General features: G+C 47.7%; 4 protein-coding genes across 5 annotated transcripts; 1 reads left to right on the top strand and 3 right to left on the bottom strand.

The window, feature by feature from the left end:
- Positions 1-289: 289 nt before the first annotated feature.
- On the top strand, positions 290-20,678 carry LOC127317939 (ABC transporter C family member 13). Of its 2 annotated transcripts, none has more exons than XM_071824761.1 (36): positions 290-556; positions 705-745; positions 874-958; positions 1,468-1,632; positions 1,726-1,857; positions 2,211-2,311; positions 2,872-2,941; positions 3,916-4,170; positions 4,631-4,700; positions 5,065-5,125; positions 5,720-5,807; positions 6,264-6,382; positions 6,486-6,583; positions 6,903-6,969; positions 7,246-7,363; positions 7,453-7,569; positions 7,656-7,736; positions 7,815-8,069; positions 8,620-8,721; positions 8,795-8,862; positions 9,011-9,142; positions 9,222-9,369; positions 9,548-9,831; positions 9,905-10,052; positions 10,207-10,382; positions 10,455-10,566; positions 10,666-10,719; positions 11,101-11,223; positions 11,362-11,460; positions 11,572-11,664; positions 11,781-11,891; positions 11,964-12,125; positions 12,197-12,384; positions 12,524-12,713; positions 20,067-20,234; positions 20,437-20,678. In XM_071824761.1, exons 1-36 carry the CDS (start codon positions 305-307, stop codon positions 20,515-20,517), a joined length of 4,614 nt encoding a protein of 1,537 aa, XP_071680862.1. In that variant the 5' UTR covers positions 290-304; the 3' UTR covers positions 20,518-20,678. The 2 variants fall into 2 exon arrangements, with proteins under 2 accessions (XP_071680862.1, XP_071680863.1); XM_071824762.1 differs by having other exon boundaries at positions 9,222-9,285.
- Positions 20,679-20,872: 194 nt separating this feature from the next.
- On the bottom strand, positions 20,873-21,533 carry LOC139834267 (hydrophobic protein OSR8-like). Its single transcript, XM_071824758.1, has 2 exons — positions 21,317-21,533; positions 20,873-21,174 (listed from the first exon to the last, which is right to left on the bottom strand). The coding sequence occupies exons 1-2, from the start codon at positions 21,410-21,412 to the stop codon at positions 21,034-21,036; spliced, it is 237 nt and encodes a 78-aa protein (XP_071680859.1). The 5' UTR covers positions 21,413-21,533; the 3' UTR covers positions 20,873-21,033.
- Positions 21,534-23,090: 1,557 nt separating this feature from the next.
- On the bottom strand, positions 23,091-26,072 carry LOC139834268 (pentatricopeptide repeat-containing protein At3g25210, mitochondrial-like). Its single transcript, XM_071824760.1, has 3 exons — positions 25,967-26,072; positions 24,200-25,841; positions 23,091-23,361 (listed from the first exon to the last, which is right to left on the bottom strand). The coding sequence occupies exon 2, from the start codon at positions 25,770-25,772 to the stop codon at positions 24,579-24,581; it is 1,194 nt and encodes a 397-aa protein (XP_071680861.1). The 5' UTR covers positions 25,773-25,841; positions 25,967-26,072; the 3' UTR covers positions 23,091-23,361; positions 24,200-24,578.
- LOC127317937 (uncharacterized) lies at positions 25,770-26,457 on the bottom strand. Its single transcript, XM_051348537.2, has one exon. It carries the CDS (start codon positions 26,394-26,396, stop codon positions 25,938-25,940), a length of 459 nt encoding a protein of 152 aa, XP_051204497.1. The 5' UTR covers positions 26,397-26,457; the 3' UTR covers positions 25,770-25,937.
- Between the last annotated feature and the right edge of the window lie 676 nt (positions 26,458-27,133).

Here is a 27,133-nt window from a genome sequence, read left to right on the forward strand (position 1 = left end):
ATCGCGTCGGAAGTCTGGATCTGGGCCTGGATGCTACTGTTTGTCCTATCCATTCCTCGCTAGAAAATGCTCGTCACATGAGCGAGCGAGAAGAAGACAAAAGACGATCCAAACAAAGCCCAAAAAAGTTACACATAAAGCTGGCAAAAGCAAAGCCCACTCTCGCAAAGCGGACGCCCGCGTGCTCGGTGCGTGCGCGCACGTCCGTCATCGGCCTTTCGCTAGTGCGGCCGCTGCCTTTTTCTTTCCCTGAAAATGAATGAAAAAGACGACGCTGGCCAAAGCCACTTTTGCTGCGGATGACATGTGGGCCCTGCTTCACGGGGAGCCCACGCCTCAGTGGCTTGGAGGAGATCGCTGCCTGCCTGCACCAAAACCCCTCGGCTCCGGCGGCGCACTAAATGTGCGTGCGCGAGTCCAGGAGACGGAGAAGGTCGATACGCTCCAGACTTGGTCTGCTCCACTCCGCTCCTCTACGCCGCGCGCCCTGCTTCGAATCGCGCTCGCGGCGGCCGCCGCCGCCGCCATGGACTTCCTCTGCCCCGCCGATCCCACGGTGAGACTCCCTAAACCCCTCGCAACGCGCCGCCTTCGCTGCGCCGGAATTTATTTATTTTGTACAAGAGTCGGATGGAATGCGGGTTTTGATCAGGACACGGCGGTGGTAATGGATTTTTTGTTGGGGATACGCGATTTCGATGCAGGTCTGGGACGGGAGGCGGTTCGCTCCGTGCTTCGCGGATTTATATCCTCTGTTTTCCTCCTTCGCTGAGGCCACTGGTTTTGCCTGCGGCGATCGCGAAATGTTTTTCTACGATTAATTTATTTTTGTTGGCTTGCTGCTCCTTAACTTTCTCTGCGTCGTCCTCGCACGGTGCTGGGGCTCGGCGGGAATGTGGTTGCCACCGTCGCCGTCGTCGCGCTCTTCATCGCCAACAGGAACGCGCCAACAACTCAGGTACCTAGTCCTCAAATTTGGCCCAGAGGACTGACGACTTAATAAACTCGATCCTTAGATATACAAATCTCCCTCCACCTCAATTTTTATATAAGATCCCCCGTAGCCTTTTTTTATTCCAGCACTACATGTACTTCAGAACTCACTCAAGGTCTTTGTAGGTGGTTGTTCTATACCAACTAACTCCGCAAATGTTGCTGAAGTGTAGTCATCAAACTCATTGTTAGCAAGAGTTCAAGTAGCTGGCTGTACAATTATGCTGCAATATACAAGTTAATGTAAAAAGATCCTAGGATCCTACACGAACCAAAGTAACTTCAGATAAGAATGTCTGTTAGCATTATTTCAACATACTAATTCATATTCTAAGAATCTGGAGAAGCAATAGGGGCATTTGCTTATTTGCAACAATGGTAATAGTTGACTATTATTGCATTGCCATTTAATTATATACTCTTTCTCTCTGCCATGTTCTATCAACCATCGTAAATCTGGCCTACTTTTTTCAGAATGTCAGGAGACGTTTGCTAGAGAAGTTGTTTGTATTTGGCCTACCTAGCTTTGCAGCCTGCCTTTCTTTGCTTGGGTTAGCTGTGCTTGTAAAGAAGAAAGTTGAAGGCATAGATGTCCCAAACCATGAATTATTGTTCAGATGTTCCCAGTTTCTTGCATGGGTAAGAAGTCCATTACAGTAAGGATTTTCTGCTCTTTCTTTCCAGTCATATGAACAAACGAATACAAACCATTATAGTTTGTCCTCTGAGTAGGTATCTGTGAGTCTTGTCTCTGCCAATGGACCTTGGTTCGAAATACTCTACAACACATTCATATGCATCTGCTGGATGTTGAAGATTCTACTAGAGATACCTCATTTGGAATACACACTCACAGTAATAAAGGTATTCCCGGAAATTCAATTCGGCTCCCGGGTGCGTATTCTCCCTCTACCAAAAAATTATATTTCGAAATGTCAAAAAATTTTGACAAAAAATTCTACATGTGGATCTCCACAATATAAGTGTCTTACAATCTTGCTTCCTTTCCCTTCGCACCATGCTTCTTTGATATGGATACCAATTACATGACTCTAGTCTACAATTTTCTGCCTTATTATGATAACCTATTAATTCTCTGCCCATTCTAGTGTTCCTTTAGCTGGAACGCTACTGCAAGTTGCATGTAAATTGACATGAAATGGCAGCTACACTAAATAGAAGAATCTAGTTTATGTTATATTTTGGTTTCATTGCAGGCAACGTCATATTTTACGGAGATCCTCTCATTCTCAACATCAATTACATTTGGACTTTTCCTTATTGTTGCAACTGCAGCAGGCCGATTATGCAACAAAAGGTACTCGGTTTGTAACTACCTCCAGAAGAGTATTACTTTTCATCTCTTGAATCATTTTTTATTCTTAGCGACTGCTGAAGTTAACTACTAGCCCAAGTGCCAATATATAACTTAAAACTGTCAATATTCTTTGGTTGGAAGTTAACCTAAAATTTCAGTGCTTTAGGTATTAGGAGTTATATTTGGATCTAGCCATGTTTTATCTCAACATGCAACCTATGTCACGTATAAATAACTTATGCTTAGTCGTTTTATCAGTTCACTCATGTGCTTAGTTTTTGTCATGCTTCATTTGATGCATGCAGTTACTAAAATGAGGCAAAATTGAACTTCAACTGTAGTTTGTTTTGGATCCCTGCTGGCTGTATCCTATATTCCTGTTGCATTTATTAATTCGAGGATTTCCCTTTAATCTAGGAATGTTAGACTTTTGTTTTGCTAAGCTGCAACCTAGCTACTTCTTTGAATAACTTTCCCTCTCTGATGTTTTTCATCGTTATAGATTTTACTGAGCTTGGTCCTCAGAAGTCCTGTAAACTGTGTACTGTGTTCTCTTGCAGAGAAGTGAACTCTATCGAAGCTCCACTCATTCTGAACAATGAAAATTCTGAGACTGAAAGCACAAACTTGGTATGCAGTTTTTAGTAATCTTTTCGGGTTTCTGTTGTACATTCAGGATGTGTGCATTTTCATTCCATTACACAAGAGCCAAGTCATAATTCTGCATTGGTTATGTTATTACTGCATTTTTTTTTTGCCTAATCTTGTGTAGTTAGTGTTAGTTTTATTGGCATAACAATATATGGGATCTTTGTTTTGCGTGCAACTGATCTGTGTCATACAAATGGCATCCCTATTTTTGCGCCGTTGCCAAAACCTAAAATATCTGAGAACCCCAATTGGCAATAGCAATGCTGACAAAGCTTACAAGTTTTGGTTGGGTTGTGTATTTGTGCTGACATGGAAGGAATAGCTGAATCAATATTAAGGTTACACCAACCTATTTTTTTTCCTCGAGAAAACACAAAGCTTGTGTCTCGATGCATTGATAAAAAGAATGTTGATTACAAGCCTAAGACTAGGCCAATACACCCAACCACTCAAGGCATGAACAGAATCAACTACTGTGAGACACATGTTACAACCAATACCACAAAACTATCCTCAGCCTACATGCCAACCACGGGAGCACATAGGGCACCACAACTCACCAAAACCCAAGGAGGGAAAAGAGATAACCAATTATGCGAAGGAGGGCAGAACCGGGACGCTCCCGCTTTGGAGAATCAAAATCAATGGCGCTGCGAACCGCAGGACTCGCTTCAAATCCGCCAACCACCATTGGCATCCTTAATGCCGTACCTCTACACATCGTGAACCTATAATCTGGACCTGCAAACATGTTCCTCTAAATGGCCATGCCAATATGTTATGTATTACTTTGATGTGGGAGCGAATATTGCACCTGCTAAGCTACAGAATGCCATATGCGTTTACTTCGGGTTGATTATTTACAACTCGAACACTGGTATTTTCTTTCTGTTAACAAAATAAAGAGGCCAGGTTCTGAATTTCTCTATATGCTTTTTGTGCTGTCCTTTCAGGTATATAAGCACCACAATATCTGGGAACTGTTGACTTTTAAGTCTGTTAATCCAATGATGGACATTGGTATCACAAGACAACTTGATTTCGCAGATCTACTTGAATTACCTTCTGAGCTCAGAGCTGATTCCTGTTATGACAAACTTCTGTCTTCGTGGACTGCTGAACATCAAAATCATCATGCTGATCCATCTCTGCTTAGAGCTATGTTTCACGCTTATGGATGGATCTACTTACGTTTGGGCATGTTAAAGGTACTTTTTAAAATAATTTCAGAAATTGTTAAGAAAATATTATACTCCGTAGAAGAAGTTGAGTAAATATATGCTGTTTATATGAATTGGGGTGCAGGGTTATAATTTTATAAATGGAGAGATTTACGATGCAAATGTACATGATCTTTTTCTGCAACCCCCTTCTGTAACGATGTTGTGTATGTGACCAGACTGACCAAGTGACGAAAAAGACACTATCATATTACTACTGAAAACTCCATGCACTAAATGCTGTGATGGATTTTATCAAATTGATATGTATCTTGGGAGACACACCTTCATTATGGGTGGATGGGGTGGGAGTGGGTATTCGGTTTATACTTTCCATTCTTTTGAATGAATGCTGGCAAACTTATCATTTGGAAAATGGAATTGACCCTTATACATTCATACATACTATTCGTCTTCTAATACATTATCATAATTTCTAATCATGCAGGTGATAAATGACAGTATCAGTTTTGTTAGCCCACTGCTACTCAACAAGTTCATAAGGCTTATTCAACAAGGTGTTTCTTCTCAAAAGTCGACAAGGCTTGCTATAAAATATTCTAAGGAAAATAATGACCGCACTACTTTTTTGGCACTAAAACATACACTACACACAGTTTTCTCAAGTATTTTCTTAGTTTGCCTCACATTGATGGTTCAGAAAAACCAAAGACCACCAGCAAGCATTTTTACAAGCTTTTGAACAAAAAAGTATTTGGGAGGTAGTTCTTGTAGAAGCATTCTATAATATATTGGGAATAAAGTAGGATATCTTTTGAATAATGATTCATATCAAAGTAGTATCCACTTTACTGGTTTATTTGTGCCTTTTTTAGCAATGTAAACAAACCAATCTAGTAATTCATACATTTCTCTCATCAGGTTCTGTTGGCATGGATGGATATACTATTGCCATTTCTCTAGGATTGACTTCGATTATCAAGTAAGCATTCAGTTCAGTTTTGGACGAAATGAACTTGCAATTAAAAATTTACAAATTGCACAAGCCTTTTAGTCACAGACAGACAGTGGCAGGTGTTAGGCATTATAGTCTTCTCCCATATTCTCTTCTGAATAATGCTGCATCACGTTAACACTTGTTAGTCTTGTACATGTAGTAAACCTCTCAGGCTAACAGAATGTTAGCCTTGTACAGTTATTTCTGTTTTCTTTTCCTTTCTTTTTGCCTTCTGCTTTGTAGCCTTGCTACGCGCTTGTTCAACCATCTTTTGACGGTTTCCTCAAAGTGTCTGTTCGAGAAAAAAATAAGTCGTGTACATGTACATTTTGGTGCTGCTTAGCTAAATTGGTTACCCCTGAATTGGAATAAGTATGATAGTGAAAATGACTTTACCAGTTATGATTTCTAATCTTCCTTTGTACTATGAGTATGGTTTTTACTTGTCATAATGAGCATGCTAAACAGTGACACGGCATAGAGGTTCTGACCTTATTAGAGCAGTATCTTTCCAAAAATGGTGGCTAACTCAGTTGTGTGTAACTAAATTTTATTCAATTTTGGTTTCCTGTTCGCAAGGTCATTTTTAGATACCCAGTACTCATTTCGTCTAGCAAAGCTCAAGTTGATGTTACGATCAAGTATCATGGGAATAGTTTACCAGAAGGTATGCCCGTCCCCAATCTGTACCTTTTGCTATCATTCCTTCAGAAAAGAAAAGAAAAAAGCAAAGAACATCGTAGCCAGCTTGCATTTCCCAATAGTAAGTTACACTGGTCATGGGCACATGCTACTAACAGGATTTATTCATTGGGTAACCTTGGCTACTATGCACTTCCCATTAATGATAGATATCAGTCAGATGAGACACCTAGATTTCCCGCTGTTCAATATGGAGCCAACTAGTAGTTTGTATGATAGTTTATACTTGTCTAGACCAAACATGTGACAGTGTACAACTGCGATAGTATATTTTCTGTTGCTGGCTGCTGCTGTACATTGCCTTCTTCCTATCCGATTCAACACTGAATTTCGTAACTTCCACTGTAATGACTTGAAGCATCATTCAAATATTACCTGACTTACCTTTGTTCCTTTTCAATTTTGATGGACCATAAAAAAGTGCCTATGTCTCAGTCTATCTGAGCGTTCTAGGTTCTCTGAAGGAGAAATACAGACCTTCATGTCTGTTGATGTTGACCGCACAATTAACTTATGTAACAGCCTTCATGATGCTTGGAGGTATATCTTTCTCTATCAATGTTAGGCTATTAATGCCTCTGAGATCATATGTTTGCACCACCTTTATTTAATGGTGGGATTGGATACCATGGTGTTTGGCTAGCTTGCCTTTGCAGATTGGACTTGCTCTTTACCTATTGTATACACAAGTAAATTATGCATTCCTATCTGGACTTGCAATAACAATCATACTAATACCAGGTATTGCTATATCTTTTAATTGTTTACTGTGAATTAGATTTCTGTACACATCTTGAGAGACTTGGCAGGTCATGCATCCCCATCATTATGTGTGTAGTCTGTAGATCATTCTTCGGCCTCTTACTTCATATATGCCTCTTTATATCTGGACCATTTATGAGAAATGCACGTATGCCAGAGTGTACACATATAAATGTGCAACTTAACGAAACTGTGATTATATAGAGATTGCATTACGTCATACCAGGCATATTTCAATCATTACTTTCAAGATTTGTGTTCAAATCATATATCATCAACACACTACTATATTATACAGTGAACAAGTCGATTTCTACAAGGATTGCTACTGCCACACAACATATGATGAAGCAAAAAGATGAGAGGTATGATAAGCCGATAAGCAATTCATCTATTACTGTTATAGAACAAAGAAACAATCCTTTTCTTTCTCATGTTTTCATATTGTTTCCTTCCATCGACATATATGAGAACACCATAAGATATTTGCTTGCATGTCATTAGCATAAACTATTGTCTACATTGAATAATAGGAATCAAAAAGAAAGTTCAAGTAATTGTGCAGAAATTGCCTAAGTAGACACAATGGATGTTATAATTTATAACTAGAATAAAGTCCATTGGTATTTCTTTATGGACAGGATAAGTTGTGCAGGAGAACTCTTAGCACACATTAGAACAGTGAAGATGTACAGCTGGGAGAAACTTTTCACCCAACGCTTGAAGAAAAGAAGAGAATTAGAAGTGATGCATCTTGCGGTGTGCAATTGCTCATTACCAATTTTAGTTTTTTTTAATAATTCACATTTTTTGGCATTGGAACTCACAAGCACTTCTTTTCCCAATAGACTCGAAAATATCTGGATGCATGGTGTGTCTATTTCTGGGCAACCACACCAACGTTATTCTCCCTTTTCACCTTTTCCATATTTGCAGTAATGGGTCACTCGCTGGATGCTGCAACGGTAAAACAATACCTTGAATTGTACGGAGTATGTTTGAGGATGCCATCAGCGTGACAAAAAGTCCTTACATGGATTCTTTCTTACAGGTCTTCACCTGTGTCGCACTCTTCAACACATTGATATCCCCATTAAACTCATTCCCATGGGTTATTAACGGGATGATTGATGTAAGTTAGATGCCATCTGTTATTGTAATGCTAGATGTGTTTCTATTGCTGTAACATCTGTATTCTCTAACATTGCAGGCTGTTATATCTAGTAGAAGACTGCGCAATTACTTGTCTTCTCCAGAGCATTGCTCTTCTGAGTTGACGGCATCAACTGACGTTGCAAAGGATGACTTTCAAAGAAATACTGAAACGATTTATGATCCCACAGCTGTTGTCGTCAGGAATGTATGTTGTTCTTGGTCTAATAGCTCAACTGCTGAGCCCAACATTATTCTCAGAGACATATCTCTGCAGCTACCAAAAGGCCTTTTCATTGCAATCATAGGCGAGGTGATTTTCAAATTATATGGCTGTCTACTTACTGGAGTGTATTTTATTTGATGGAGATAACACATATTGAAAAACATACTCCCTCCGTTTTTATATGTAATGCCACTTCGTACTTTGACCAATAAAAACCAAAAATATATTGTTGGAAACATCTTTCAAATATGAATCCAATGATATATTTTTATGACATATGATGATATAACTCAATTTTTTTGGTCAAATTGTTAGTCAAAGCTCTACCTCAAAATGCGTTGTGGCCTTATTTGGGACGGAGGGAGTATTTGAATTTGCAATACTACTACCAGCGCAACCTTCTTAAATGTTCACTGCCCACACTTGTTTCTTTCCACCAGATTTATCTTTTCTATGGCACTTCTGTAATGAAAATTTAAGTTTGATTTGGAAGCTAAGTGTGCGGTGGAACTTCAATAAGACTTTCGGTTAATCACCTTAGTGTCCTACAAGGAATAGAAGTCACCAATCTTGTATAACTGCATGGCAATTGCAGTTATTTTCTGTTAATTGGAAAAAAAGTTATGTTCATTTTCAGGTTGGTTCGGGCAAGTCATCTTTGCTGAATTCTATTATTGGGGAAATGTCTATCATCAGTGGTTCTATCAACACATGTGGTTCGATTGCGTATGTACCACAGGTTGTACTTTATGATTTGGAAATTCCTTAATCGTCGGATGGCACAAAACTGAAGTGTCAATGATATTTTTTAGGTACCTTGGATACTATCTGGTTCTTTACGAGATAACATTTTGATTGGAAAAGGATTTGATACAAAGAGGTAGATTATCTTAATGTTAGCTTTACTAGAAGTCACTTCTTTTGCTTATAGTGTTTCTTTTGTTCGTCTTTCTTAAAAAATCGAATTAACTGTATTTATTGTTTCTTAGTAGTATATTTTAGTATCCTGTGTTGCAACATTCATGCAGATATGAAGAAGTAATACAGGCATGTACCCTTGATGTCGATATCTCAGCAATGGTTGGCGGAGATATGTCACACATTGGAGAGAAAGGTCTCAACTTATCTGGAGGACAGAGAGCCCGTCTAGCATTGGCAAGGTCATATCTAAAAACAATGTGCAGTTGAGAGCGGAAAGTTCAGAGTTCTCTTACTAACACTATGATTGTACACTTGCAGGGCTTTGTATCAGGACTCTGATATATACTTGTTTGATGATATACTTAGTGCAGTTGACTCACAAGTTGCTTCGTGGATCCTTGAAAAAGCGATTATGGGACCACAAATGAAGCAAAAAACACGATTATTAAGCACTCACAATCTCCATGTAATTAATCTCACCCAAACAGATTGTAGCATGTTGCTTCTAAGTTCTAATATAAATGTCTATCATATTTAAAACACTACCTGGTAGTAAGGAGTAATGAACTGTATGTTGAAACAAGAATTTGAAATGATAATGAAGTCTGTTTCTCTAAAAGCAACGCCGTTTTCTTTTTCTTCAGGCCATTTCCGCTGCAGATATGATTGTGGTCATGGCTAATGGATTTGTAAAGTGGTTTGGTACATCGGAATGTTTCTTGGCAACTCCATATTCAACAATATTTGAGCCAGATAGTTCATGTGCTTTGTCAGCAACAATTTCACAAAAAGATAAAGGACCAAGCACCTCTGAACTCATAACTAAAGATATGCTTAACAATGATTCAGTGGTTGATCAGGAGGAAAAAAGTGATCAGACTGAAGCAGAGGCCAGGAAAGAAGGGATGGTTGAGCTTATTGTGTACAAGTGAGTTGTTCTGCAGAACTGTCAATTCAGGTCATTAAATAATGAAAGCTTCTTAATCGTCCTATTTGTACAGAAAATATGCAACATTTGCGGGATGGTCAATGGTACTTCTAATATTTCTAAGTGCATTCTTGATGCAAGCATCTCGTAATGGCAACGATCTTTGGTTGACTTACTGGGTTGATACCAGCACAGGTACCAAAAATACAAGATTTTATCTGGTAAGAATGCTCTCTATCTAAGTGAAGCGAATTTAAACACTTGCCTATAACTGGTCACACTTCTGCGTGAAATAATCTCCATGTGTGTGAATTGTCAAATAAATAAGATGGTATGCACATTCTGTTGATTCAAGATTTTGATCTTTATGTGCAGACTATCCTTGCTGTGTTTGGAATAATCAACTCCCTTTTCACATTGGGAAGGGCATTTTCTTTTGCATACGGTGGCCTATGTGCAGCAATTCAGATACATGCTGATCTTCTCAGCAATCTCATCGGTGCCCCAGTTTCTTTTTTTGACCAAAATCCCAGTGGCCGAATACTGAATAGGTTAGTATGTCAGTTATGTTCAGTAAGCTCCGAAATGTGTAAACGCAATCGATGAACTTTATGACTTTCCAGATTATCGTCAGACCTCTACGCTATTGATGATTCTCTTCCATTTATCCTCAATATATTTGTGGCCAACTTCTTCAGCTTACTTGGCACTCTTGTTGTTTTGTGCTATTCACAGGTAAATATGTAATAGTCTTAATATATTTCTAATGTGGTCAGTATTCTATTCATACAAATTAATTCACTTATCTTGTAATTCATGAACATTGCCATGCAGGTTACATTCCTACTCATCTTAATTCCCCTCTGGCTTATCTACAGCAAAGTGCAGGTACTGTAACATCCATTTATTTTTTCATTAATGACTTCATTAGTTTTAGTTTTTACTTTTTCTAGGCTTTGATCCTTCACATTCTTACTTAAAAAAACTGTTCATAAAATATTCTTAATGCATGCTATGTAGTGAAACTGATAATTGACTTGGCTCTTACGGTATCAGCTATGAAGTTCTATACCATAGCATACCTTTCAGGAGACCCTTCCACAAAACTGAAAAGAGAATGTAAAATGAGCTCATGTGCAGCTCATTGTTGTCAGCCTAAATACATTTACAATGTGGCATCTGATTTTTTATTTTTTTCTGTAGTTCGTATGACTTGTCTCACTGCACACATGCTGTACTTTTGGAGAGTAACACTAATGTTCTGTGCAGTACTATTACAGGTCGACATCACGTGAAGTAAGACGACTTGACAGTGTTGCCCGCTCACCTATCTATTCATCTTTTACAGAGATACTTGATGGTTCATCAACAATAAGAGCATTTCAAAAGGAAGTATGTTAATCACATCTAGACTATTGAACATGGAGTTACCAGAACACTTGCCTTCATTTGATCCTGGCTGTTAGAACACTAACGCTCTAGTGACCTGTGTTGGTGGTTTCTGCAAGATACTGACTGTTTGATACACAGGGATTCTTCTTACAGCGATTCATCCAACATCTGACACTATATCAGAAAACATCCTACTCTGAGCTTATGGCTGGTCTGTGGCTCTCATTAAGACTCCAGGTAGCCTTTTCCATGTGATGATAACTTCATCTTCTGTTATGAAATCATGGACCTTTCTCTATCAGTTAGGCCTACTGGACAGTCAATGCAGTAACCGGCAAATCACTTCAGTTGTTGGCAGGGTCGATCATTTTGTTCATTGCCGTAATGGCCGTCGTTGGCTTCCATAACAACTCGAATGTTAACTTTGTTACACCTGGATTGGTAAGTACTACATGAAGAAAATACGAACTTCAGGCTTAATTTTTTTACATTTCCACTCCTGTTGAAAGTATTGCTTTCAACTACATAGCGATTAAGGCTAAAGAAATTCACTGCAGGTAGGCCTGGCGCTATCATATGCAGCACCTTTTGTATCGCTGTTGAATGGCTTCTTGACCACTTTTACAGAGACAGAGAAGGAAATGATTTCTGTTGAGAGGGTTGTTGAGGTAAAAACCAAAACATATTTTAGCTGTTAGTGACAAGCCTATTTTTCTCTAATAATTTGATAATGCTTGCAGTATGTTGGTATACCTCAAGAAGAACTCCAGGGATCAGAATCTCCTCACAGAAGTTGGCCAACAGAAGGGAAGATTGAGTTTGAGCATGTAACTCTAAGGTACAAAGCAGATTTACCACCTGCTTTGAATGACGTCACATTCCATGTTGAATCTGGCATGCAGGTACGTTACTGCCTGAACATTCTTGTCGAATCATTCACAAAACCACCACTAAACTTGTCCTGGTTTATTAGGTTGGGATAATAGGAAGGACTGGAGCAGGGAAATCCAGTATACTGAATGCACTTTTCCGTTTAGCTCCAATCTGCAACGGCCGCATCTTGGTAGATGGCTTTGATGTGGCCAAAGTTGCTGTCCGAGATCTCCGTGGGCATTTTGCAGTAGTGCCCCAGAGTCCGTTCTTGTTTGATGGTTCTTTGAGGTAAAATATTAGTTGCTCTTATCTGTCATTTCTGCCTTAATAGTATTTTCACGTTTGGATTTGTGGGATATTTGGAGGAAAAACAAAAAAACATGTATATCCAACATTCTAAATTTTTAGATGACAATGTCCACTACAGGGAGAACCTAGACCCTTTCAGTATAACAACAGATCTGAGGATATGGGAAGCTCTTGAAAAATGCCATATGAAGGCAGAGATCGAATCAATAGGAGGACTTGATATCCATGTGAAGGAAAGTGGTGGATCCTTCTCAGTAGGCCAGCGACAACTCCTATGTCTTGCCCGTGCCATCCTAAAATCATCCAAGGTATACTACTTTACGGTTGCAACGGTACCTGTACTACATTGGCATTTTGAAGCTTGTGCAATTTTTTTTTTTCGAGAAAACGCAAAAGACTTTTGCGTTTCATTGCATTGAAAAGATAGGGAGTTTTACAAGCCTCCTAAGAGGGAGAGAACAGAGAAAGAAGTAAAAGCTTATGGTAGATGTTAAGTTGTGTGCCTTGTAGTTGCTAATAGAAGTTAAACCTTTTTCGCGAAAACGCAAAAGATTTGCGTTTCGATGCATTGATAGATAGAGAGAAAGGTTATATGTACATGTCCAAGAGAGGACGAACACCCCGCACTACAACTCGACCCAAGAAAGGAGACCTAGTCTAGGGGAGGAGCTGGCGGACACCCCGGGCTCCCGCGTTCGCCCACTGTCGCGCTTCGGTCTTGATGTCGCCGAGCAAGGAAGGCACTGAAGGCCGTGCGTTGTCGAAAATCGCAGCGTTCCGGTGCTTCCAGATCCACCACGCCGTAAGCATGATTATCGACGATGTACCTTTGCGCAACTGGAGAGGGGTGGTACGCACCACCTGCGACCACCACTCCGCGAAGTCCCCCTCCGAAGGAGGTCCAGAGGTGGATCGGATCCACGAGAGGACCTCGAACCAGACCGTCCTGGAGAAAGAGCACCCAGTGAGGAGATGCGTCATAGTCTCCTCGGATTGGTCACACAATATCCGGGCGCATGTGGTAGACCACGACGCGCTAGCCTCTCACCCGTCCAGCATCTGTCAAGACAGGCCAACCATATGAAGAACTTCACCCTAGGGGGCGCCCAGGATCTCCAGTTCAGCTCCCATGATGGTGAGGTGATCCCCCCCTGAAAGAGGGCCTCATAGCAAGAATGGGAGGTGTACTGGCCATCCGTCGTCCAAACCCACACCATCGTGTCATGCTCCTCCGAAAGCTGGAAATCCCTCAGCCTGCTCCAAAGTTGCACATATTGCCAAAGTGCAAGGGCACTGGGTGCTCCAGTTATGTCGGGGATCCAAGTGCGGTCTACACGGTGCTCGACGCATCAGACAAGACCTTCCGCGCCGTTTAGGAACCGCGCGTACACCTCCGGGGCGCCATCTCCTTTATGGAAACGGCCGCCCAACCATCTGTCCTCCCGAGAGAGCGGACTCTCCATTGCCAACCCTCATCGTGGGTGGAGGCCGCAAAGATGTCCGGCTCAGCTTCGAGAATCGCATGTCCACAGCCCGTTCCACGGACGCAGGGGGTCGGTGTGCATCCTCCAGAGCCGCACCCTTAGGCTTATGGCCATACGTGCCAACTCGGGGATTCCCAGCCCGCCTAGGTGCGGCGGTCGACACACCCTGCCCTTCACGTGGCGTTGACTCCATTGGCCTCTCGCCCGTCCCACTCAGAGGAACCCTCGCAGGATCTTGCTGATCCGCTGAGGGTCTTTGTTCACGGCCGAACCCGTTAGGCGGTGCGGCGGGATTGCCGCCGGCCACGGCTCTAATCGGCGCCAAGCGTCCGCTTGGCATCATGGACGCCCGCCACGTCGGCAGCCTTGTCGGCCTAGTTTGTCCACAAGCGGGCCGGAAGGTCTCGGCCGACGACGCCTTGTGGACAGGGGGGATACCCAAGTACTTCACCGGGAAAGGCGCTAGCCGGCACTCCATGTGTGCCGCCGCAGCCGCACCTCCTCGTCCGAGCACGCAATCGGGGACACCGAACATTTAGCGAAGTTGGTGCGCAAGCGAGGCTCCGTCCGAACAGCTCCAGATGCCGCGTGCACGCACTCAACTCGCATCGTCCGGTGGCAAGATCACCACATCATCCGCATAGAGCGACACGGAGGTCGCCGGATCCTCGCCGCGCCAACCGTCGCAAGACACCCAAATTTCATATGCCTTGGTCGAAGATCTTGTTGAGCGAGTTCATCACTAGGACAAACAGGATGGCGACATGGGGTCCCCCTGTCTCGGTCCCTCCGATGCCGATCGGGGGTCCCGCTCGCCATTGAGCAGACCGAGTACTAGCTGTACAACAGCGAGAGACAAGCTCTCGGGCCTCGGGCCGAACCCTATCTTCTCGGAGAACCTCCATGAGGAATCCCCAAGACACCGAGTCAAAGGCCGAGCAATATCCACTTGATCACCCTCGGCTCCTTCTCCCGTGCGGGAAGCGGGAGGTCTTTGGACCAACATGAAGTTGTCGTGGATGCATCTTTTTCGACCTCGAAGGCGCATTGGTTGCGGTCCACCGGCGACTCCATCCGGGGTGCCAGCCTAGTAGCTGTATCTTCGCCACGGCAGCGAAGATGTGGATAAGGCTTATCGGCTCGTAATCACCTAGCGCCATGGCGTCCGGGCGCTTGGGCAGCAGCACCATCAAAGCCCGATTAAGGCCTTGGAATCCGCGCCCACACATCGTGTAAAGCTTGTCAAAAGCCGCCATGAAGTCAGCCTTGACCACCCTCCAAAGATTTCGCAGAATTCAGGTAGTAAACCCATCGTGGCCGGAGCTTTGCCCCGGCAAGTGCTTGATCACCTCCCAAACCTCCTCTTAGTGAACGCCACCTCGAGCTCGGATAGATCCTCCGTAGTGACACCCGTAAAGTCTAAGTCCGCCGAGTGAGCCCTTGCCACCGAGGTGCCAAGCACCTCAAAGTGTGCGAAGGTAGCCTCGCCATGGCCGCATGGTCGAAACAACCATGTTATCCACACTCAACCGGTGGGATTACATTCTTCCTGCGCCCGTAGGCCGCATGTGCTTTGGTGGAAGAAGGCCGTGTTGGCGTCTCCCCTCCCCGCAGCCTACATGCGATCTTTGCCCGCCGGCGAGCCATCGTCCGCTCGCGAGGCCAGCCCTAAGTGGGGTAGGTCTCGCTTTGAGGTGGGCCGGAGTCGACGCTCACTCCGGATGTGAGCCGTCGGGATTCCATGGCAATGTCCAACCTCGCACCACTTCCCGCGCTAGCATTAGTCAGCTGATAGATCCAACCTTCTTGTCACTCAGCTCATGAGCTGCCGCCGTGAGTTTCAATTTAGCGGTGAGCCGCCTTTGAAGGGCCGTGTCCCCCCGACCTCCTCCCAAGCGCTCGAACCACCTCATCGAACCCGTCAAGGCGCAGCCGTAAACGCTCAATCGGAATCTTTTCCGCCCTCCCGACCGTGTGGTGCGTCAAGGAGTAGGGGCAATGATCCGCCACAACTGCCGCTAAGCCAAGACGCAGCCTACTATGGAGTCCCTCCCAAGCCACGGTGGCAAATACCCGGTCCAAGCCGAACCTCGCAGTAGGGTTTCGCGCTCATTTGACCGAGTGTAGCGTCTTCCATGCGGTAGATCTCCTTCCTACTCACATGGTCGTTAAGGAAGACGGCGGAATCGTCTCCATCATCCTACGGTTAAGGTTACCATTGTTCTTGTCCTCACCGGTAGATCATGTTGAAGTCCCCAGAGAGCCTGGGGTCCCTGGTGGATCCCGCGCGGACGTCTTGAAGCTCATCCGTGAAGGCGACCTTGTCGGCCTCACCGTGGTCCGTAGACGCAAGTCGCCCACCACCATGGTTCCCCCTGTGGGGAGCAACCCTCGCAGTAATGCTATTAGCACCTATGTGGGCGCTGTCAAGCTGCACCACCCTGCTCACCCATGCCATAATCATCCCACCCCGAGTTTCCGTCGCAGGCAAGCAAAAGTAAGCATCAAAGTCCGCGCCCAGCGCTTCCATAACAATGGCAGGGGTTACAACCGCAAGTTTTGTCTCCGGATACAAACGATAGATGCACCCGTGAGCCTACAACACTCCTAACAGCCGTATCGCGCGCGATCATTGAGGCCTCGCACGTTGGCCACCAAAATCTTAGGTTCGTACAACATTGGATCGACTACAAGGCACACCCTAGATAGCGAACATCGGGGTCAAGCTCCACGAGGCGACCACCCGACATCCTCGCATCGGCGAGAGCAGCCTACGATCGTGGAGAGCGTCCATCCGTAGAACTCCGCGATGGCCTCAATCATGTCATCCGTCATGGGAGCTCAGACATCTTGTGGTAAGCTTCGAGGGCACTCAGACGCGCCTCATCACCAGAGTAAGCCAAGCTTGCGCATCGTTCCGTACCGCCTTCATCTCGGCGTTCATCCCTCCCCGGTTGTTTCGCGATCCCGGAGCTCCGGCGCGGGAAAGTTCACTCACTCAACCGTCGCCTAACAAGCAGGGGTTTGGAGGAGAGCATCCGAGCGCGATTTCGCAGCTTCAAGGAACTCCCCAAGCGTCCTTGGTCGCGCTGCAATCGCTGCATTCTGTACCAAGGGTTGTCGCGTTCTACGGAACACCATCGGTGGCAGGCGGCGACACACTGGGAGAGGGGCCGCCAGGGGCAGTGTAGTCGTCCTCTACCGTGCGCTGTGGGGCCGGGTCTGCCAGGATCTCCTCGTCCACCGCGTCGTCGTCAACCAGAGCCTTCCCCTTGTCAGCGTCGAGCATCTGGCCGACATGTTGTTAGGGCTTGGCAGGGAAGCATCCCATCCGACGGGAGCCTGTCCACGACTTGGCCCAAGATCCCATCGCCCCTCGGATTCGGCCCGCACCATCCCACCACGTGAGGGGCGGGTGCAAGCGGCCGTGCCCAGCAAATGGCCTGGGGATGAAAGGCCCGCCTAGGTCCTCCAAAGCGTCAACCTTTGGGCGTAAGGGCTCTTCCCGTTGGCGCGCGGAGGCGCGGGGAGAGCCGCCCAACGGCACGAAAATCCCACCCACCCGGAACCTTCCCGCACCGGCGCCTCCCCATCGCCCGCAAGATGATTTGAAACCGCCGTCCCTTTTGGACCGGATCCGTCCAACGGCGCCGACAAAGTCGACTCGGCGCGCCCGGCAGCCTCCTCTGCCCTCCACCGCCCCACCGCCCCCGACGCGAGTTCGCTCCTTGGACCGATCGTTGACCGCGACTGTGTCCGGCGATCGAGCGCCGGTGCATGGACCGGGTCCATCTCCGTCCACGTCGGCCCGTGGACCGCGCCCACCACGTCCCTCGCGCTGGAAGCGCCTGCGTGCGCATCCATGGCGCCCACGACCGATATGGTGGCGGCGCTCCTCGCCGGCGTTCGCACCAAGACGGTTCCCACGGCAACCTCCGCCCGTCCGGCTCAATGGCGCTCTCGGCGGAGACCTCCAGCCAGCCCTCCGGTTTCCACCGCGCCGCCCAGGCGCTCTCCGCAACGTCTCTTTGTTCAGCCACGGCGCCAATGGCAGCCTCACCGACGTCGGCCGCCATCACCGGCGGCCAGGCAGCGGGCGCGTGCCCGCAGCTCACCCGACCTTGCGCCTCCACGCCTCCTCCGCTTGTTCGCCGGCACGGCGCGGCCGCCGGCGCACCCACGGCGCCTTCGAAGACAGACCCTCGTGGAGCCACCGCGGCCGCCGCCACCTTGCTCGGAGGAAGCGAGATGCCTCGCGATCACCGCCTCCGCCGCTTCCCGGCAGTGGTGTCGGGAACCCCGCGCGTGTAGTTGTATTGGCGGCGTGTTGGCCATGCCGGGGTGCTCCCATCACCATCGTGTGCACGGCCGCCGACGTTCTGTTCGGAGCGTTGCGGCGGAAGTCGACGGTGCCGGGTCACATGGACGATCACGATAAGCCAACGTGTTGATGTGTGGCGGCACGATCACCGCGCCGGCGCCGCCAAGTCCTCAAGCGACGGTGGCTCATCCGGCTCCACAATGTGGAGATCAACCTCCTTCGGGATCGCCGCGGGGTCGAGGCACCACGCCGATAACCGAAAAGTGCCCATGTCCGCGCGGACCTCGTTAGCGGGTGCGCCGCTCCACCCTGTGCCGCCGCGCCAGATCGCCTCCGCCATGGACGGGTTCCAAGCGTTGGCACGGCACCCTCCACTTCGACCTCGACGTGCACACGTAGGCCGCCTGACACGGCGTGCGTGCGGCGCGCCCATGGTCCGAGCAGCTCCCGAAGAACGGAGACGCGATGACCTCATCACCCGAAGCACCGTCCCGATCCTCTCTCCTCGCGAAGAAGATCGAGAAGTCCTCGTGGCGGCAAGGCGTGCACCGAGAAGCTTCCCGCCGGCAGACCGTGGACGTCTTCCGGGCCGCCATGGCTACCTCCTCCGTGGTGACCGCGCGACGGACGCCAACAATCACGAGCGAGTGCCTTGGCGAGCATGTCCTCCGCGTCGTCGATCTCCGCCGTGCGAGGCAAAGACGCAGCAAAGACGCGCGGCGTCGCGCCACCACCACCCACTCACCGGAGCACGCACGCTGCGGCAACTTGTTGATCCTCGCGGCGTGGCCTGATAGATCTCGACGCGGCGAAAGCCGGCGCAGTGACCGCGCCGACGCCTGCCGGCACCGGCGCCACCGCGCGGGCCTCCCCACGGCTCTGCCGCACACCACGCTTACCGCCGCGCATCGCTCAACCTGCGCCTTCTCAGCGACCCTTGGTGGCGGGACCTCCCCTCCTCGGCGCGGCCCTGGCCCTATGGCACGATGGTCCCACGCGGCGCGGCGTCGGCCCCGAGTGGGCCTGCATGCGGCGCGGCGCCTCCATCCTTCGTTCCATCCCGTCAGCGCGGCGCCACGGCGAGCTGGAGGCTCCCCAGCCTGGTTGGTCCCCGGCGCACGCGCGCGAGCACCGGCGCCATCATCCATGCGGCGGCCGCGGCCCTCAACATACGCCCGTCTCGCGTGCCGGCCTCACGTCCCACGGCGGGCGACTCACCTGGTCGCGGCGGGCGGGGAAAGCGCACACTCCCGTGCCATATGCCCAACCTCTCCGCGGCAGCGACACCGGCCGACGGCAGGCGATCGGCGGCGCGGTGGCCGAGGCGCGTGCAGAGGATGCGAGCTCCGCGGTACTCGTCGTAGGCGCCGACGACGCGCTCGGTCCGCGCCGCCTTCGCCGCCACCTTCCTCCCAGCTCGCCGGCCGCGCGCACGCTTGCGCGTCACATGTGTGGGTTCCTCCCACGGGTTGTCTTCGTCGTCATCCATGGGGTCGTCGGAGGTCGTCAAGGCCGTCAAAGGCGACGCCTTCCTCCTCCCGGAAGATCTCTCAGACCTTACCCGCTGCGCCCTTGACGCGATTCCGGTCGGTCGCCGTGCTCCGCCCGCCCGCCGCCGAAGCTCCACGCTCGCGACCGCGGAGTGTCCTCCGAGTCCGAGCCGCGGCCGCCGCGCCACCTGTCTTCGCGCCCGCGCGGGCCCGACGTCGGCGGCGAGGACGGGGTCGGTGAAGAAGTGGTCGTCGTTGCCATGGCTCGGCCGCCGCCGCGAACCGACGGAGGCCCTCGGCACTCGCGCAGCACTCCCTCTCGCTCTAAATGGATATTTGCACTTAAACCTGTCAATGACTCTACAGGTTCTTTGCCTTGATGAGTGCACAGCCAACGTTGATAATCAAACAGCATCCCTGTTACAGAATACTATTTCTGCTGAATGCAAAGGCATGACAGTGCTCACCATAGCCCATCGTATTTCAACGGTGATGAAGATGGACAATATTCTGGTTCTTGATGACGGCAAACTGGTAAGTCGTGCTATTATGTTATTTTAACTTCTCAGTAGTGAGATTACTCGGAAAGTCATATCTAGACACACAGTAAAATACTTAATGGAAATGAAGTAACAGTACCATAAATCAGACACCACTACTCTGTTAAAATCACTAACTGCCTTTCACTCATCAAGCTTTCATAATTATTTAACTCTATTTTTTCCTCCAAATTTAGGTTGAAGAAGGAAACCCAGAGTTTCTTATGAATGACAGATGCTCAAGATTCTCCCGATTTGCGAAGGCATCTACAATGTGATCCCATGAAAATGATGTGCTACTCTGTTATACCAGGGGAGACAGTAGGGCTTATTGGTAGCTCATTTTGATCATTAATAGGAGTACCTTATTCTCCGATGAGCAAATTTACATGGTAGTTGATTAGCCAACAGTGATCAACAGCTTTTCTTGGAGATCTTTAGTTTAAGAACTGACTGAACATTAACACAATGTTTCCTTTTTTTTGTATATGTCAACACAATGTTTCCTGATATGGATTTACGATGTGATCAACTACATTCTGGTATCCCAAAAAAGTTAAAATGTTTTCGCCAAAAGAGAGAGTTAAAATGAACTACACCAGCAACAGCCAGTGGACCAGGCAATGAGGCAAATAAGCAATCATAACTCATAGTCATAAACGATATGTTATCCACGGTAGCAGCAAAATGTGCATTTACAAGGGGCAGGAACAGGGCCGGTTCTACTAACCTAACCCCACAGAAAGACACGCGGCGGGTGAGGGAAGCAGGGGGCACGGGTGAACCGCGGCGGCTCAGGCGACGTAGATGTAGTCGTCGGGGTCGCCGTTGCGGCGGGCGCGGTCGGGGTCGACGGAGAGGATGACGTAGGCGGCATAGAGGACGCCCGGCAGGTAGCCTAGGATGGTGAGCAGGACGCTGATCCAGAACTCCATCTGCTCCACCAAGAAGAATCGAGTCAAAATGGACGTGGAGACATGGGGATGCAGCATCCGGTGAATTAGCAGGTGAGAATCATCGGTGAAGAAAGAAAGTGGGGAGGAGATTATAGAGGGGGTGGGGAATTAGTTGACGTACGGAGCAGCAGCCATGGCGGAGGCAGACGCCGAGAGGCGGGAGGAGGATGGCGCAGAGGATCTCCAGGCACCGGCAGCAGCACGAGCACAGCCCCATCTCCGGTTCTGTTGCTCGCGGTCGCCGGACTCGGTGGTTCTCCCTGAACGGCAGGAGGTCGACCAACGATGGGAGCGTGACTTGTTTTTTGCAAGTTGTGCAAGCGAGGCACGGCAGTCGGCAGCGCGGTTGATAAGTTTTGCACGTTAGCTCCAGGTTATCACACGTTCACATGGAACTCTGCCTCGTCCTGATCAATTCATTGAATTTTCTTGTGTTCCTTTTTTTTTTTTTTTGCAATTGCTTGATAATAGTCTCTGCATATCATCCATCCAAAGAGGCAAAGACTGGAGCTTATCGCATTGTATTCCCTCGCTTCCATACGGCCATTTCTTCAAAGTTCAAACACAACCATGTGTAAGATATTGGGTTTGTTTTACAACGAAAGAAGAAGGATTGGAAAAAGTACCAACTTCTTCTAATTCTATATGCCAGCTCCTATCATATGTGCTAAGACTAGTCACAATAGAAAGTATCATGCACTAGTATCATGTACATGATACTAGTTTGTGATACCACCTCCACAATGCATAGTATCATAATATGGTATCATACTTATGTCATATTTAATGTTTTGTAGAATCTCAATGCAAATGTGTGTACATGATGTATTTGTCATGAAGTTTTCTAGGTTTATGTGTCATGATACGGTATCATATTATGATACTACGCTCATCTCTCACCTCATTAATTGATGTGACACATCAGATTTTTACCAACATGGCATGCATGATACTACTTATGATATTTCCATTGGGGCTAGTCTAAGATATGTGCTAAGAGGACATTAAGAGCAACTCCAATAGTATAACTAGTTATTGGCTATAAGTAAGATGCCATATCATTTATAGCCAACATATAACCAACAAGTACAATAGTTGGCTATAAAGATGTACTACTTTTTCAATGAAGGACTCACATTTTATTCACACAACTTGCCTAGAAGTACGTGCTAGAACTAGCTCTTGCATAAGAGCCACTTATATTTTCTCTCCTCTTCTCTCTCCTTCAACTAGACACAAATATACTATTGTACTTACTCTAAGCTACCATAATGGTGAGCGGCTTTATAGCTTTAGTCGCATTTATTATACTTTTGCTCCTCGTTTCTCAAATGAAAAAAAGTACTCTCTCGCAGTTTATTAGACATGCACGCAGCACGGGAGCGGTGTTTTGGAACATGGGTGCATATGCTCCCTATATTCGAAATGCATCTTACATACATTTTAAATTTTTTAAAAAATTTGAAACTAAAAGTTTGCACGTACATCTTCACAAGCTACATGCTAACAAAGTCGTTTCATAAAAAATGGACTTATCATATGACGTGTGTGAAAAAGACAAAATCCAGTGCTAAAAATAATGCTTTTCACAGGATAAACTTTTTCTTTTTTATATAGATCACACAAAATATTAGTTTTTCGTGAAACTTGATGAACGCACGTATATTATGGAGATGTACATGTAGAATTTTTTGTCCAAATTTTTCGACATTTCGAAATATAATTTTTTGGTATAGGGAGCATATGCACCCGGGAGCCGAATTGAATTTCCGATGCACGTACTTCTATGTCATTAATTTGATCAAGTTAGCATTAGTATTATATTTTAAAAATTATATCATTATAAAGTTTAGATATTTATTTTCTAATAATATAATTTTTTGCTTTATATAATTTAAATTATACAGGTTATATAATTTAAATTATACAGGTTAAACTGATGACCTAGGGATACAGGAAGACTAGTAACACGGAGGGAGTATCTTCTTTCTGGGAACATGCTAAACCATAAATTATTATGCTCGCTGATCCAACTCCTTTGAAGCAAGGGCTAAAAACTTTTGAGCCCTAAAGCAATTGTAGCAGCTCCGGCACTCGCTTCTCCCACCAAATGGACCAAATCCTAATTGGACTTTGAAGCTACGATGACCACCGTTCAAACTGGACCTGTGGAGGCGAAGTTTTGTGTGAGAAATCAAACTGGGACAGCAGAGCTGCCAGCCAAGGTCACTTGCTGCTGCTCCATGCAGGTAATCATGATCAAAATGGAACCGACACTAAGATCTGATAGAACAAACTAGCTCAGCAGAACGCAGGGTTTCAAGTCAAGGATAGCAATAAAAATTCAGAGCAAAGCCATTTGTGCAAATGGACATCTCACAGTATATGGCCACAAGGTGAACTGATGAAGGCAGGAGTCGCCTCCAGGGCAGACCAGCATATTATTGATTTCACAACAGTAAAGCATGCAAGTTATCTCCAGCACTATTTGATTCCCTAGGGTAGTTTCTAGCTTGGAGTCGATGATGTATACTCAAAATCTTGATATATATAATGAGGATCTGTGTTTCAATTATTATGCTCCCTCTGGCACTAAATACCTGTCGCAGGTTACATGAACCTAGACATACATTAGCCTACATTTTGCCTAAATCTGTAACAATTATTTAGGGTTGCAGGGAGTATCAAGATATGCAATGTGGTATGAGGGGATTAGTGGTTGAACTTGAACATGCTATTTCGGAAAGGACATGGCAAACAATGTGCTATTCTCACAGATAAATATCTTGACTGCACCATCATGAACCAGGTTATACAATGCAATCAATACGGACTGTTGTTATGAATACCATGTAGAGAAGATAAAGAGTAAAGAGCGCTTTCTCGCAGGCATAAATACTACTTCAACAATAGTTATTCTAAAGCTGAACTTAAGGAGCAAAAGCAAAATGTGTCGCACTAGTACAGTTTTGTTCTGTAGTTGTTTACATATGGTATGATGTACCTGGAACAGCTTTTTTCTGAATGTCGTGCAACTGCGAGATTTACTTGAAAATTTGCCATTGACAGGCAAGTTTAGCAGCTATCAAGCCTAGAAAAGTTGATGTCGCATGTCGGTGTAATTTTTTTATCCCACATCTCCAAGGAAGGAATTTTGTGCATCTTCTCTACCAGTGGGCTTTGTATCAATCATGCCAGTAGGAGTAACTGTGGGAAGTCGAGTCAGCCAGATAATCCCAAAGAAGGCGGCTCCTATATATGCATCAATCCATCTTGAATCTACCAAGCAGATGTACAGACTTCTCAAGCAGTCATGAATTAGACTTTCTATAACTGTGATGGCCACTAGATCGCAGCAAGACATGCAATTCACCAAAGCAACTTCAATCCGCAGAGTCCCTTTCATCAGAGCCCCTATCACGGCGGGTAAGAGCATTCTGTTGTGGCTGAGAAATCCAGTGCAGCCCACCTAGCAACTCCGAGTACATCCTCTGGTCCAATGCCCCTCGCTTCCTCTGTTTCAGCTCCTCCAGCAACTCGAACGCATCCTCTGTCCGCGTAGCTCGGCACAGCTCCTCCAGCAGCGTCCTGTAGGTGATCATATCTGGCTTCCTCTTGCAATCCAACATATCCAAGAGCACCTCCCTTGATTCTTCGAACCTCCATTCCAACGCTAGCGCGGCTACCGCCGACATGTACACGCCGCCGCTCGGCACGAACCCCTTCTCCCTCATCTCCTTCAAATACTCCAACCCCTTATCGGTCCTGCCCTTCTGGAACATGGCCTTGACAATGTAGCCGTAGGTGAACTCATTCGGCTCGCAGCTGTAAAGGGGCATTTCCCGGAACACCTTGAGGGCGTCATCTATCTCAAGGCAGCGGCCGTAGGCCTTGATGATGAGGTTGAGCAGGTAGGTGTCCGGGACCACGCCGGAGGCCTTCATCTGGCGGGAGAGGGATCTGACGGCGTGGATGTAGACGAGCGACGCGGGCGGGCGGCGGACGCGGCGGACGACGGTGCTGAGGAGCAGCGTGTAGGTCTCGACGTTGGGGCGGCAGGCGGCGGAGGCCGGGAGGGCGCGCATCTTGTTGAACATGTCGAAGGCGATGGGGAAGAGGCTTCGGCGGTCGCAGCAGAAGCGGAGGCAGGCGTTGAAGAGGTGGAGGTCGGGAGGGCAGGCCCCCGCGAGGACGTCCTGGATGAGGTTCTCGGCGGCGACGGGGCGCTTGCCGGAGGCGGCGGCGTTGAGGGCGGCGAGGTAGGAGGCCGGGGCGTGGCGGAAGCCCGGGCGGAGGGCCGCCCAGCGGAAGAGCGCGAGCGCCAGGTCCGGGTCCTGCTCGGAGTTGATGGCGTCGGCCAGGTCGCGGGCGGTGAAGCCCGGGCGGAGGCGCGTGACCCACGCCGCGAACTGGTCGTCCGGCGGCGTGCGGACGGGGGATTGCGGCTCCCATGCGGGCGCAGAGGTCTCGGATTCGCCAAAGGAGGGGGGCGAAGAGGCGCTGGTGAAGTGGTGGGGCTTTAAGAGGCGGAGGCTGCGAGGTAGGCGGCGGGCGGCGGCGGCGGCGAGGAGCGCCATAGCAGGTGGTGTTCGCTGCGTTGGTCGGCGGCAAGGTCACACCATGAAGGTCACGCAGTCGAGAAAGACCTGTCGCGGACCGGAAACGTGGGCCGGCGTAGACGGGCCGACGAGAATAAAAAGCCCGTTAGCATCGAAAAGTAGTGGGTGGGGATGACGAATCTCTCAGACCATGGAGATGCTGCCGTCAGTACCGTCGGCGTCGCGCGCCTTCTCACGGCGGCGCCGTCGGCGGAGGCGGGCGACGAGGGAGACGAGGGCCGCGGCTAGGGCAACGCCAAGGAGGTCGGCGGCGGCGTCCCGGAGCGAGGCGCCGGAGGACCCGAAGAGCCGAGCCTCGTCGGCGACCTCCTTGGCGGCGCCGACGGCGAGGGAGGCGGCGCAGCCGAGGGGCAGCGCGTGGCGGCGGAGGAAGGGGCGGGAGCTCCGGCCGGCCAGCGCCGCAGCGGCGAGCGCGATGAGGAGGCAGGCGAGGACGTGCTGCAGCTTGTCTGGAGCGAGCCACTCGTCGCCCCACTCCATCCGCCGTGGGATCTGTTTCTCTGCTTCTCCCTCCGCTAGGCCAAATCTAATTTCTGCGCGCGCACCATTCACATCTTCATCTCCAAAAGTATTGAGCACCATTTTTTAATTTTTTTGGTTTTTGGCGCCACTTTTTAGGAGCCGAGCCGGCTGCAGCATTTTCAGATACGCTTTGCAAAACTAAACACAAGTGATGAACATACGAATCTAAATCCTTTTACAAATTTATCACGCACGTATAAAGAACACATACATTCAACATCATAGCTTCATCATCATACCATAGTTCAAAAGCATACCATAGTTTAACACAAACAAGTACACAAACACAATCAAAAGTTCACACAAGCACATGACAATCATAAAAACAATGCAACCGGCACTCATGCCTCATCTTCTCCATTGCCATCTTCGTTTTGTGCTTCTTCATTGCAAACGTCGGCGGTGTTGGGAATGTTGTGGGAGCCCACGCCATCACCCATCAGAGCTCCAAAGGCACACCACTCGTGGGAGGAACGGGAGCTACCACGTAAGCCATGAATCAACCCAGTGAAGATCAAATGTGACATGAAACTACTGCTATTTATAAAAATTTCATATCAAGTGCTCGTCTCATCGGAAATATCGAGTTGCTATGGAGGATGGGGCTCTAGCTAAGTTATTCCAGATGCGGCACAGGATGGGTGTCATTGTCCTAGTCCCCGGAGCAGGGCGATGTGATGGTCTGGCGTTGGTCAGGCGATGGATGCTATTTTTTATTCAAGTCAGCGTACGGATCTTTCTACGCTGGCTCGACGAAAGCAGTCATCACTGACGAGATCTGGTGGTCGTGGGCTCCG

This window comes from Lolium perenne, unplaced genomic scaffold (genome assembly GCF_019359855.2).
Source record: "Lolium perenne isolate Kyuss_39 unplaced genomic scaffold, Kyuss_2.0 unplaced11, whole genome shotgun sequence".
NCBI classification, from domain to species: domain Eukaryota; kingdom Viridiplantae; phylum Streptophyta; class Magnoliopsida; order Poales; family Poaceae; genus Lolium; species Lolium perenne.